Source organism: Tachysurus vachellii, chromosome 21 (genome assembly GCF_030014155.1).
Source record: "Tachysurus vachellii isolate PV-2020 chromosome 21, HZAU_Pvac_v1, whole genome shotgun sequence".
Taxonomy (NCBI): domain Eukaryota; kingdom Metazoa; phylum Chordata; class Actinopteri; order Siluriformes; family Bagridae; genus Tachysurus; species Tachysurus vachellii.
In genome coordinates, this window is record NC_083480.1 from 18,235,175 (window position 1) to 18,249,251 (window position 14,077).

Sequence of the window (14,077 nt, forward strand, 5' to 3'; positions counted from 1 at the left end):
CCGAAAACTCATCAGACTCAAAGTATGTCAGTCAGTCATTGGGGCGGGGCTTAGGAGCAAGTCAGTTATTACCCTCTGTGCTGAAGACGGAAGTGTTATCGAAGTGAACCTTTATTTAACACAAGAAGTTCTTAAGGTTTTAGAATGTGATAAATAATCAGACCTTTACTGGTTGGTATCACACGTGTTTAAGGTAACTGAGAACGTCTGGGTCTGTGATGGAGTTAAAGAAGCTTCATCTTTTCTGTGTACGCTGCAGGAATTTCCCTCCTCAGGAATGTTGTTTGCCTTGAGCAGCGGCCTGCTTGCATTTTCAGACCGTGAGACTCATAGGATGTCTGGGAGTGTGTGTGTGTGTGTGTGTGTGTGTGTGTGTGTGTGTGCTCACATACATGTGTGTGTTTCATTACAGTAATCCTTCTCTGGCTATGTGTGCAGTTTTCCTGGATAGCTTCATGGACACTGTGTGTGTTCGTGTGTGTATGCGTGTGTGTGTGTGTGTGTGTGTGTGTGTGTGTGTATTTTGCACTTTTACATTCTGACCTGTTTGCGCTTTGCATTTAAATATTCATGACCGTACAAAAAGTTACAGTAAAAAGTAATAGTGCTTTTTTTTTTTAACTACTTTGAATTGACCTTCACAAACACTCAGATTGTACCGTGACTCACCATCAGGTTGTACGTGACTCACCATTAGACTGTACGTGACTCACCATCAGACTGTACGTGACTCACCATCAGACTGTACGTGACTCACCGTCAGACTGTACGTGACTCACCGTCAGACTGTACGTGACTCACCGTCAGACTGTACGTGACTCACCATCAGACTGTACGTGACTCACCATCAGACTGTACGTGACTCACCGTCAGACTGTACGTGACTCACCGTCAGACTGTACGTGACTCACCGTCAGACTGTACGTGACTCACCGTCAGACTGTACGTGACTCACCATCAGACTGTACGTGACTCACCATCAGACTGTACGTGACTCACCATCAGACTGTACGTGACTCACCATCAGACTGTACGTGACTCACCATCAGGTTGTACGTGACTCACACTCAGATTGTACGTGACTCACCATCAGGTTGTACGTGACTCACCATCAGGTTGTACGTGACTCACCATCAGACTGTACGTGACTCACCATCAGACTGTACGTGACTCACCATCAGGTTGTACGTGACTCACCATCAGACTGTACGTGACTCACCATCTAACTCGGTTTGTTCCATCTATAACATTTGAATATGTTAAATTTTCGGCCTGTGTGAGAATCAGTGTCAGTGATTCAGTGTGTCAGGGCTGATTCAGAGCAAGTGATTTGGGTATGGTTCAGTAAATTGATTCAGAGTCAGTGTTGATTCAGTGAAAGTGATTCAGAGTCAGTCATTGACTCAAACCTCTGTGTCTTTCTTTAGGTCCTGTAAAGATCCAGTCTGGTGAGTTGAGCCGTGTTCCGGTCTCGTGATCCAGTCGCACTCTCCTCACCACCATGTCTTAACACCCCACCCTCTCCTTTAAAAGCCCCACCCTTCCTCCCTCCCCACCCTCTCCCCTTTCTTCCCCTTCCTCACCTTCATCTTCTCCCAGTTACACTTGCATACAGAGAGATGAGTGTGAATCATCACCAGACCCCAGACTCGGAGCGGGAGCTTCCTTCCTCCTCCAGAAAGACACCTAAAAAGCGGGGCATCTCGCTCCGGTCTCTTTTTCGAAGACACCGCTTGGACCCCAAGTCTCGCAAATCACGAGCGCTGGCTGCCGGCGTGGACGGCATCGCTAGTGTCGAGAGCGTCGTCCAGTCGGAAATGCAACAACCGCCGCAGCAGCAGCAGGAAGTAGCGTCCACGTCCACGCCGTCCTCCACGTCTTCCGAGTTCCTGGAATGTCCCCTGTGCCTGCTGCGTCACGCTCGAGACCGCTTCCCTGACATCATGACGTGTCACCATCGCTCGTGCGCCGACTGTCTGAGGCAGTACCTACGCATCGAGATCTCGGAGAGCCGCGTGAACATCAGCTGCCCCGAGTGCTCTGAGCGCTTCAACCCCCACGACATACGCATGATCCTCGGAGACCGCGCCCTCATGGAGAAGTACGAGGAGTTCATGCTCCGGAGGTGGCTCGCTGCTGACCCAGACTGTCGCTGGTGCCCCGCCCCCGACTGCGGGTAACGTGTATACACACACACACACACACGCACACATGCTGCTACATGGACACAAACACACTTACACACATGCACTAGGTACAGCAATAGAAATGACACACACACACACACACACACACACACACTCGCGTCTCTTATTAATCTGCATTATAACATCTAATCACACGCGTAGCACACACACATCTCACACACACCTCACTTACTCGCGCACACACAACTCATACACACCCCTCTCACACACACACACACACCCCTCACTCACACACACACATACACACACACACGCACACCCCTCACTCACACACATACACACCCCTCACTCACACATACACACACCTCACTCACACATACACACACCTCACACACACTCCACACACACACCACTCACACACGCACACACACCCCTCTCACACACACACAACCCTCACTCACTTTCTCTCTCAAACACACACCTCACACACACCTCACTCACTTTCTCACACACACACACATCTCACACTAACACACACCTCACTCACTTTCTCACACACACACACCTCACACTAACACACACCTCACTCACTTTCTCACACACACACACACACACACACCTCACTCACTTTCTCACACACACACATCTCACACACACCCCACACACACCTCACTAACTCGCATCTCACACTAACGCGCACACACGTCACTCGCGCACACACACACCTTTTACCCCTCAAACTGGCACACATTGAGTTACAGTCAGGAACCTGCGGCAGGTTCTGATTAATTTACTGATCAACAGATTTCCTGCTTCAAATCGAAAACGATGCTTTATAAATTACTGAGTAGAATGCAGCCCGTCCTGTTGTGAGGTGTGGTGTTCCTGAGATAGGTGTGTGTGTGTGAGCGTGAGGGGTGTGTGAGTGTGTGTGTCCCACCTATGACTCTGTTGATTATCAGCTGACATATTACTGGGTCAGACCCAGTGGCTGTACAGACACATCACCATGGTGCTGTTTGTGTGTTCATGGCTATCAGCATTAGCGTTAAAGATAACATCCTGTTGCTGTGAGTCTGAATTTCCATGAGTCATGTGACCACTATTGTTTATTTTTCCAGTTTAAATGTCTGATGAGATAAAAACTAGCTTGTGTGTGTGATGTAGAGAGAGAGACAAAGCTGGTCATCAAAGTTTGTTAAACTCCTCAGTTTACACTCTGTATTCTGTCACCATTTTGTTGCCTTATTGTTCTGGATCCTACAGTTTAGTGTATGTCATGCTACGTTAGCTTAGCACTATGCTAATAGTGTATTAACAGTAAGTGTGCTACTTTTTCATCTGAACTAAGTGTTATAATAATAATAATAATAATAATAAAAATAAAGCTAATGGTGTAATTTGATGTTGTCACGTTTCAGGTATGCAGTGATAGCGTTCGGCTGTGCAAGCTGCCCGAAGATTACGTGCGGGCGCGAGGGATGTGGGACAGAGTTCTGTTATCACTGTAAGCAGCTGTGGCATCCAAACCAGACGTGTGACGCAGCGAGACAGCAACGAGCACAGAGTCTGAGACTGAGACCTTTCAGATCCTCCTCCCTCAGCTACAGCCAGGAGAGCGGTGCTGCGGGTAACGTGTACACACACACACACACACACACACACACACACACACACAGAGACTGGCATCTTGTTTCCATGAATCTCATGTATGTGAGAGAGAACACCGTGAAGCACTCAGCCAATCACCATGCAGTATTTCTTCATATTAGTGTGTCCACTCAAGAAATGTTGATGTAAAAAAACAAAAAAAAAACCCAGAATGCAACATTCTAGTAAATGTGTGTGTGTGTGTGTCTGTGTGTGTGTCTGTGTGTGTGTCTGTGTGTGTGTGTGTCTGTGTGTGTCTGTGTGTGTGTGTGTCTGTGTCTGTGTGTGTGTGTGTCTGTGTGTGTGTGTCTGTGTGTGTGTGTCTGTGTGTGTGTGTCTGTGTGTGTGTGTCTGTGTGTGTGTGTGTGTCTGTCTGTGTGTGTCTGTGTGTGTGTGTCTGTGTGTGTGTGTGTGTGTGTGTGTGTGTGTCTGTGTGTGTGTGTGTCTGTGTGTGTGTGTCTGTGTGTGTGTGTCTGTGTGTGTGTGTCTGTGTGTGTGTGTCTGTGTGTGTGTGTGTGTGTGCAGCAGACGATATAAAGCCCTGCCCCCGCTGCGCTGCTTACATCATCAAGATGAACGACGGGAGCTGTAACCACATGACCTGCGCTGTGTGCGGCTGTGAGTTCTGCTGGCTTTGCATGAAGGAGATCTCTGACCTGCACTACTTAAGGTGAACACACACACACACACACACTAATCCCACACACATGCGTTTCTATAGCAACATAAATATACTAAATGGTCACGAATCCTCCGTCTGCCTCCCGCAGTCCTTCAGGCTGCACGTTCTGGGGTAAAAAACCGTGGAGTCGGAAGAAGAAGATCCTGTGGCAGTTGGGCACGCTGGTCGGAGCGCCCATCGGCATCGCGCTGATCGCCGGCATCGCCATCCCGGCTATGATCATCGGGATTCCCGTGTACGTGGGCAGGAAGGTACGACTCACCTTATTCTTATAATATATTAATATTAATCTCGCATTAACACACACACGATGTAATAATAGTCTTCACACACACACACACACACTCTGAGTTCTGGACATGTCAGTAAGTCTCTGCGGTGTAAGAGGAGCGTACACGGCTCCACCCTCACGTGTGCATCCGGACACGGCTCCACCCTCACGTGTGCATCCGGACACGGCTCCACCCTCACGTGTGCATCCGGACACGGCTCCACCCTCACGTGTGCATCCGGACACACTAAATTGAAGTGTTTATGAGAAACGTCCACACCGAAGAGTGAAGTCGCTCCTCCACATTCTGGGTCACAACAAACTGCCCCAGACTTTTATTTTAAAGATTATTTTGTGTTTGTCATCAAGATAACAGCCGACTTCCTGAATTCCACAGAAGTCAAAATGCTGCTTCACATTTATTTATGTTTCCTTTTTGCCCTCGTACACAACGTTCCAGTTTATCTTTATTGCCCATCACTAACACTCTTATCACTGATCCGTGTCTGAACTGTGACCCGAGCCTCAGTGTTCATCCACAACAACATCCCTGCTCTCGTTTCCCGTTAACGCTTAAAAAAATAAATTAAATATTCTTTAAATTCACCTCCAGCATGACGTTCTTACTCAGAGAAAAGGAAGATTCGGTCAGAACAGATTGACACGTTCATCAGAACGAACGATTCTCAGCTCGTGTTCACGATTATCTGTTCACGAGTGTTCAGTCCGACGTCGGCGTGAACGAAACGTTCCGCCGTGTTTACGTTAAACCGCTCATCAGAGCAGAGACGATTAAACATAACGACTCCGCAGATCCACAGCCGCTACGAGGGAAAGGAAATCTCCAAGCACAAGAGGAACCTGGTGATCGCCGGCGGAGTCACGCTGTCCGTCATCGTCTCGCCTGTGGTCGCCGCGGTAACCGTCGGTGAGTGCCTCCTACTCTAACGTTAACCAAATTTACTATTTATTTAGAATTCACTGCCAAAAGTGAATCAAATATACGTTCATGAAATAACGATTATACTATCTAACGTCACACGTGTCGTATGTGGATGTTGGGTTTCCGTAGTAACCGTCTGCCTACAATATATGGAGACTTCACGAATGCAGAAACATCCCTATTAAAAGCTGGTGTGTGTGTGTGTGTGTGTGTGCGTGTGTGCAGGTATCGGCGTGCCCATCATGCTGGCTTATGTCTATGGTGTGGTTCCGATCTCTCTGTGCCGCAGTGGAGGCTGCGGCGTGTCGGCGGGGAACGGAAAAGGAGTGCGAATCGAATTCGACGACGAAAACGACATGAACGTGGGTGGAGGTGCGGTGGTGACCGGTGAGTGTTCCTCAGTAAGCTACACACTCTCTGAATGTTTCCTGTCGTCGTGCTCGGCTCCTCTCTTATCTTCAGTTGGTTTGTGTCCTTGTTCAGGCACTGACTGTAACAGGAACACAGGGTTTTGTTCTTCATTCCCCAGGACCTGTGTTTGTGCCCCATGTTACCTGTGCGTGCGTGCGTGCGTGTGTGTTGTGCATATATCTGACCGTATCTGACAGAAGTAAGTACAGAGTGTGCAGCTTGTATAACAGTCGTCCCAGAAGGAAGCATCTACTGAAGATGATGCACATGAAAGTTCACAAGCAGACTAAGGACTGTGGTCTGATGACCTGTCCTGAGGTCTGATGACCTGTCCTGAGGTCTGATGACCTGTCCTGTGGTCTGATGACCTGTCCTGAGGTCTGATGACCTGTCCTGTGGTCTGATGACCTGTCCTGAGGTCTGATGACCTGTCCTGAGGTCTGATGACCTGTCCTGAGGTCTTATGACCTGTCCTGTGGTCTGATGACCTGTCCTGTGGTCTGATGACCTGTCCTGAGGTCTGATGACCTGTCCTGTGGTCTGATGACCTGTCCTGAGGTCTGATGACCTGTCCTGTGGTCTGATGACCTGTCCTGAGGTCTGATGACCTGTCCTGAGGTCTGATGACCTGTCCTGTGGTCTGATGACCTGTCCTGTGGTCTGATGACCTGTCCTGAGGTCTGATGACCTGTCCTGAGGTCTGATGACCTGTCCTGTGGTCTGATGACCTGTCCTGAGGTCTGATGAGACCACGTGTGTGGTGGCAACCAGGTGAGGAGGACAAAGACCAGTGTGTCTTACCTACAGTAGAGCACTGGGGGAGCTACAGTTCACTGAGGGAACCATGAATGTCAACATGTACTGTGACCTACTGAAGCAGGGCACGTCCCCTCCCTTCAGTAACTGGGCCGCAGGGCAGTTCAACATGATAACGACCCCAAACACACCTCCAACACAACCACTGCCTTACTAAAGAAGCTGAGGGTAAAGGTGATGGACTGGCCAAGCAGGTCTCCAGACCTAAACCCTACTGAGCATGTGGGGCATCCTCGACCTAAACCCTACTGAGCATGTGGGGCATCCTCGACCTAAACCCTACTGAGCATGTGGGGCATCCTCGACCTAAACCCTACTGAGCATGTGGGGCATCCTCGACCTAAACCCTACTGAGCATGTGGGGCATCCTCGACCTAAACCCTACTGAGCATGTGGGGCATCCTCGACCTAAACCCTACTGAGCATGTGGGGCATCCTCGACCTAAACCCTACTGAGCATGTGGGGCATCCTCGACCTAAACCCTACTGAGCATGTGGGGCATCCTCGACCTAAACCCTACTGAGCATGTGGGGCATCCTCGACCTAAACCCTACTGAGCATGTGGGGCATCCTCGACCTAAACCCTACTGAGCATGTGGGGCATCCTCAGACAGAAGGTGGAGGAGCACAAGGTCTCTAACATCCACCAGCTCTGTGATGTCGTCATGGAGGAGTGGAAGAGTCCAGTGGTTTAGACATTAATGACTGTGTTGAGTTATTTTGAAGGGACAACAAATGTACACTGTTACACAAGCTGAACACTCACTACACTGTTACACAAGCTGAACACTCACTACACTGTTATACAAGCTGAACACTCACTACACTGTTACACAAGCTGAACACTCACTACACTGTTATACAAGCTGAACACTCACTACTTTACACTGTTACACAAGCTGAACACTCACTACACTGTTATACAAGCTGAACACTCACTACACTGTTACACAAGCTGAACACTCACTACTTTACACTGTTACACAAGCTGAACACTCACTACACTGTTATACAAGCTGAACACTCACTACACTGTTACACAAGCTGAACACTCACTACTTTACACTGTTACACAAGCTGAACACTCACTACACTGTTATACAAGCTGAACACTCACTACACTGTTACACAAGCTGAACACTCACTACTTTACACTGTTACACAAGCTGAACACTCACTACTTTACACTGTTACACAAGCTGAACACTCACTACACTGTTATACAAGCTGAACACTCACTACTTTACACTGTTACACAAGCTGAACACTCACTACTTTACACTGTTACACAAGCTGAACACTCACTACACTGTTATACAAGCTGAACACTCACTACTTTACACTGTTACACAAGCTGAACACTCACTACTTTACACTGTTACACAAGCTGAACACTCACTACTTTACACTGTTACACAAGCTGAACACTCACTACACTGTTACACAAGCTGAACACTCACTACTTTACACTGTTACACAAGCTGAACACTCACTACACTGTTACACAAGCTGAACACTCACTACTTTACACTGTTACACAAGCTGAACACTCACTACTTTACACTGTTACACAAGCTGAACACTCACTACTTTACACTGTTACACAAGCTGAACACTCACTACACTGTTACACAAGCTGAACACTCACTACACTGTTACACAAGCTGAACACTCACTACACTGTTACACAAGCTGAACACTCACTACACTGTTACACAAGCTGAACACTCACTACACTGTTACACAAGCTGAACACTCACTACACTGTTACACAAGCTGAACACTCACTACTTTACACTGTTACACAAGCTGAACACTCACTACTTTACACTGTTACACAAGCTGAACACTCACTACTTTACACTGTTACACAAGCTGAACACTCACTACACTGTTACCCAAGCTGAACACTCACTACACTGTTACACAAGCTGAACACTCACTACTTTACACTGTTACACAAGCTGAACACTCACTACACTGTTACACAAGCTGAACACTCACTACACTGTTACCCAAGCTGAACACTCACTACACTGTTACACAAGCTGAACACTCACTACACTGTTACACAAGCTGAACACTCACTACTTTACACTGTTACACAAGCTGAACACTCACTACTTTACACTGTTACACAAGCTGAACACTCACTACTTTACACTGTTACACAAGCTGAACACTCACTACTTTACACTGTTACACAAGCTGAACACTCACTACTTTACACTGTTACACAAGCTGAACACTCACTACACTGTTACCCAAGCTGAACACTCACTACACTGTTACACAAGCTGAACACTCACTACACTGTTACACAAGCTGAACACTCACTACTTTACACTGTTACACAAGCTGAACACTCACTACACTGTTACACAAGCTGAACACTCACTACTTTACACTGTTACACAAGCTGAACACTCACTACACTGTTACACAAGCTGAACACTCACTACACTGTTACACAAGCTGAACACTCACTACACTGTTACACAAGCTGAACACTCACTACACTGTTACACAAGCTGAACACTCACTACTTTACACTGTTACACAAGCTGAACACTCACTACTTTACACTGTTACACAAGCTGAACACTCACTACTTTACACTGTTACACAAGCTGAACACTCACTACTTTACACTGTTACACAAGCTGAACACTCACTACTTTACACTGTTACCCAAGCTGAACACTCACTACTTTACACTGTTACCCAAGCTGAACACTCACTACTTTACACTGTTACACAAGCTGAACACTCACTACTTTACACTGTTACACAAGCTGAACACTCACTACTTTACACTGTTACACAAGCTGAACACTCACTACACTGTTACACAAGCTGAACACTCACTACACTGTTACACAAGCTGAACACTCACTACACTGTTACACAAGCTGAACACTCACTACACTGTTATACAAGCTGAACACTCACTACTTTACACTGTTACACAAGCTGAACACTCACTACACTGTTACACAAGCTGAACACTCACTACACTGTTACACAAGCTGAACACTCACTACACTGTTACACAAGCTGAACACTCACTACTTTACACTGTTACACAAGCTGAACACTCACTACTTTACACTGTTACACAGGGTCATTTCTTCAGTGTTGTCACATGAAAAGATATAATATAATATTAACATAAATGTGAGGGGTGTATTTACTTCTGTCAGATACTGTATGCCATGCATATGTATATTGTGCATATGTGCCGTACACGTGGGCAACACGTGTGTGTGTGTGTGTGTGTGTGTGTGTGTGTGTGGGCTCCACGTGTCAGAATTGACCCTGAGCCTTATTTAGGAAAGGAGACCTGAACGTCACACTGTACAGTAAATGTAATGAAACTGTCAGTAAGTTGTGTACATGGCTCAGTTATGGGGTTCTGTGTGTGTCTACGTTTACAGACAGTACATCGGTGGCCGAGACGAGGCAGAACACGAGTATCGGAGGCAGTGTTGGTGGGCTGACGGGCAGTCTGAGTGCCAGCGGGAGTCACATGGAGCGAATCGGAGCCATGAGGGACAACGTGAGCGAAAACGCCAGCACCATGGCGCTCACAGGAAGTCTGTCGGGCAGCACCGTGGGCCACTGCTTCAACAGGTCTCACACACACACACACACACACACACACACACACACACACACACACAGTACAAAAAAACACAATAAGAAAGTCACTGGGCTAAAAAAAGTCATGTGGAGTTTATAGTTGAACAGAGAAGGATGAGTCTTAACCTCCCAGCTGGAGGGAGGTGGAGCTCAGTGCTTACTGCGTTGGGCACCTGGGTTCAGTTCAGTCACTAATCCCACATGCATGTGAACTCACACGCTGTTCCAGCTGCCCCCTAGTGGTCATTATTAGTAGATATTCTATGAGTCCATGACAGCTTCCAGGAGCAAAATTCTGTTCAGCTGAGCTCACGAATCTTTTCAGATATGTAGTGTGTTAGATCCACACCTGAACACTGCTCTCCTGACTCTGCTGAATGATTTTATTCACCGTAACTGCGTGTGTTTAGGTTGGAGGTTCAGGCTGATGTACAGAAAGAGCGCTGCAGTTTGAGCGGAGAGTCCGGCACGGTCAGTCTGGGGACAATCAGTGACAACGCAAGCACCAAAGCCATGGCTGGATCTATCCTCAACGCCTACATGCCTCTAGACAGGTGAGGAAACTGTGTTCAGTAATGTTCAGTTCACCCTGTATGATTCAGACTATTGCTCTGGAGCTCTGAAAGAAATGTAAGCTTTCTCCATCATGTGCACATGAGACCCAGGGCTTGTGTATGAGTCAATATTGTAGCCAGTTCCTTGTTCTAATAAACTGTGTGTGTGTGTGTGTGTGTGTGTGCGTCTGTCTCTGTGTGTGTGTGTGTGTGCGTCTGTCTCTGTGTGTGTGTGTGTGTGTGTGTGTGTGCGTCTGTCTCTCTGTGTGTGTGTGTGTGTGCGTCTGTCTCTGTGTGTGTGTGTGTGTGCGTCTGTCTCTGTGTGTGTGTGTGTGTGTGCGTCTGTCTCTGTGTGTGTGTGTGTGTGTGTGCGTCTGTCTGTGTGTGTGTGTGTGCGTCTGTCTCTGTGTGTGTGTGTGTGTGCGTCTGTCTCTGTGTGTGTGTGTGTGTGCGTCTGTCTCTGTGTGTGTGTGTGTGTGTGCGTCTGTCTCTGTGTGTGTGTGTGTGTGCGTCTGTCTCTGTGTGTGTGTGCGTCTGTCTCTGTGTGTGTGTGTGTGTGTGCGCGTCTGTCTCTGTCTGTGTGTGTGTGTGTGTGTGCGTCTGTCTCTGTGTGTGTGTGTGTGTGTGTGCGCGTCTGTGTGTGTGTGTGTGTGTGTGTGTGTGTGTGTGCGTCTGTCTCTGTGTGTGTGTGTGTGCGTCTGTGTGTGTGTGTGTGCGTCTGTCTCTGTGTGTGTGTGTGTGTGTGTGTGTGTGTGTCTGTCTGTGTGTCAGAGAGGGCAGCAGTATGGAGGTGCAGGTGGATGTGGAGTCTAAACTAGGGAAGCTGCGACACCACAGCGGGAGCAGCAGCATGGAGGAGGGCAGCACAGGGGGCCGCGGCGTCTGCCCCTTCACTTGCCCCCACGAGAGCAAATACGGCTCGGGAAAGAAAAGCAAAGGAAAGACGCGCAAGAAGACGGGCAGCACCAAGATCAACGAGACCCGTGAGGACATGGACGCACAGCTGCTGGAGCAGCGCAGCACAAACTCGAGCGAGTTCGACTCTCCGTCTCTGAGCGGCAGCCTGCCCTCCGTCGCCGACTCGCACTGCAGCCACTTTTCTGAGTTCAGCTGCTCCGACCTCGACGGCTCTCGACCCCCAAACGCTATCAGCCCTCTTCCAGAGGTGGAGAACGACAGGCTGGAGAACGGCCCCTCCCCCCGGGCGCTCTGCTCCGCCCCCCTCAGCCCAGAGAGCCCTCCTAAAGAACGCAATAACAACGTGGCCCCTCAGCCGAGCCCCCCGGCGCGCAACGTCTGTATTCAAACTGAGATTTAGCGCTCGAGCTAACACAACGCTAGCTTTCGACCCTAACCTGAGGTTGCACATGCACCTGCGCACACACACACACACACACACACACACACACACACACACACACACACACTTACACTTACTGGTTTCATATTACGATAAAAATATCGAAAAGAACTCTCCAAGTCTTCACTTAGTCGTTTTCAGGTGTGATGATGATGATGATGATGATGATGATGATGATGACAGGATGTGACTTGAGCAGTTTATAAACTAGGTTTGACGTGCAGGTGTTACAGCAGGTGACCCGACAGATGCGGATGTGATGATGATGATGATGTAGCTGTCGATCACTCGACGCCTCTGTATCGGCTGAGGGTTTTGTCTGAGCCTCGTCTGTGTCCTGAGCGTGTGCCGGTATTCAGTCTGCATCAGGGCCACGCCCACAACTTCCTTTTATTTCAATTTCTCCAATAACATTGGATTATTATTGCAATGATAGAAAACCATGCTCGGGTTCCGTCGGCGTATCCCGGAGTATTATTTATGATCGTTGTCATGGTTACATAGTAACACAAGTGTTCCCTTGATCTAAGATTTTGTGTATTAAAAAAAACTCCACGTATTATTTCCTGCTGGCCGATCGAGCGTTATTCCTCGACTAAATTGTAATCATTCTGTTCTGGTAAACATTTAAATCGACCCCTTTAGAAAAAACAGGTTCCAGGTTCCTCAATGGTTCCTCAAGGGTTCCATCTGGATCACTTTCTGATGAGGAAACAACCCCAAGAACTTTCTCTCTCTCTCTGTTACTCATCTTTAGTCTGATATCAATGTTGTCCCTGTTCAATATATTGACACATTACTGATTATCGGCGCCCACACACACACACACACACACACACACTCAGAGCTACAGACCTGGTTCTATCTGTGGTTGGAGGATTTTTATTTGAGGAGAATGAAAGCTGTGGTGTTTCTCAGAGGGACCAGCATGAGCTTGAGCAGATGGTGTTTTTTTTCTTTGTTGTTTTTTCCTGCAAGTCATTTTAATTGTAAATGATGAGTATCATTTTTTTTCTTGTTGAAGTTTTGGTTCTTTTTGTTTCATGTTTTCTCTTTTATTTTCCATTTTGGGAAAAGGTCGTTACGTGTCGAAGCCCTGTGTGGGATCTAAACTTTGAACACAAACCTGTCTGAGATCGGGTCAGGACCGAGCGATCGGTCACCGGATCAGGAATCAGTTCCCAAATAAAACGAATCATTTCTCTTGTCTGTTTTGGACAGAACTGATTTTGTGTGTGTGCTGAATGTGTGGTGTTGTTGCTGCATCACTCATTTATTTGCTAAACGATGATTTGATCCGATCTGCTTTAGTCCCCATGATTGAGACTGTGATGGTAAGCGCGCACACACACACATGCACACACACACACACACACGTTCAGGTGGAACACGATTAATACGTGATTCTGGTTTTGTACTCGTTTGGACTCATGGTGCCTTTTGGATGTAGAAAAAAAAAGAAGCTGTTTGAGTTTCTTCTCGTTCCTCCATTCTGTGTCTTTCAGAATTATAAAATAAAAAGCGAATCAAACCCAGCTCAAGTTTGTTTGTTTCCAGTCTGATGTCATTTCCTGTTCTTATTAGTCTCGTGTCCTTCACT

General features: G+C 47.5%; 1 protein-coding gene across 2 annotated transcripts in view; it reads left to right on the plus strand.

The window, feature by feature from the left end:
- The window catches only part of rnf19a (ring finger protein 19A, RBR E3 ubiquitin protein ligase), a 23,382-nt gene extending 9,370 nt beyond the window's left edge, over nt 1-14,012 (plus strand). Inside the window, exons 2-11 of one of the 2 annotated variants that reach the window (XM_060857244.1) lie at nt 1,428-1,448; nt 1,534-2,176; nt 3,569-3,777; nt 4,323-4,467; nt 4,568-4,730; nt 5,564-5,678; nt 5,919-6,080; nt 10,359-10,554; nt 10,974-11,117; nt 11,889-14,012. In XM_060857244.1, coding sequence (XP_060713227.1) covers nt 1,620-2,176; nt 3,569-3,777; nt 4,323-4,467; nt 4,568-4,730; nt 5,564-5,678; nt 5,919-6,080; nt 10,359-10,554; nt 10,974-11,117; nt 11,889-12,435 — 2,238 coding nt within the window. In that variant the 5' untranslated portion in view covers nt 1,428-1,448; nt 1,534-1,619 and the 3' untranslated portion in view covers nt 12,436-14,012. Of the gene's footprint in view, nt 1-1,427; nt 2,177-3,568; nt 3,778-4,322; nt 4,468-4,567; nt 4,731-5,563; nt 5,679-5,918; nt 6,081-10,358; nt 10,555-10,973; nt 11,118-11,888 lie in introns of both variants that reach the window. The other variant, XM_060857245.1, reaches the window with a different exon arrangement.
- The last annotated feature ends 65 nt before the right edge of the window (nt 14,013-14,077 follow it).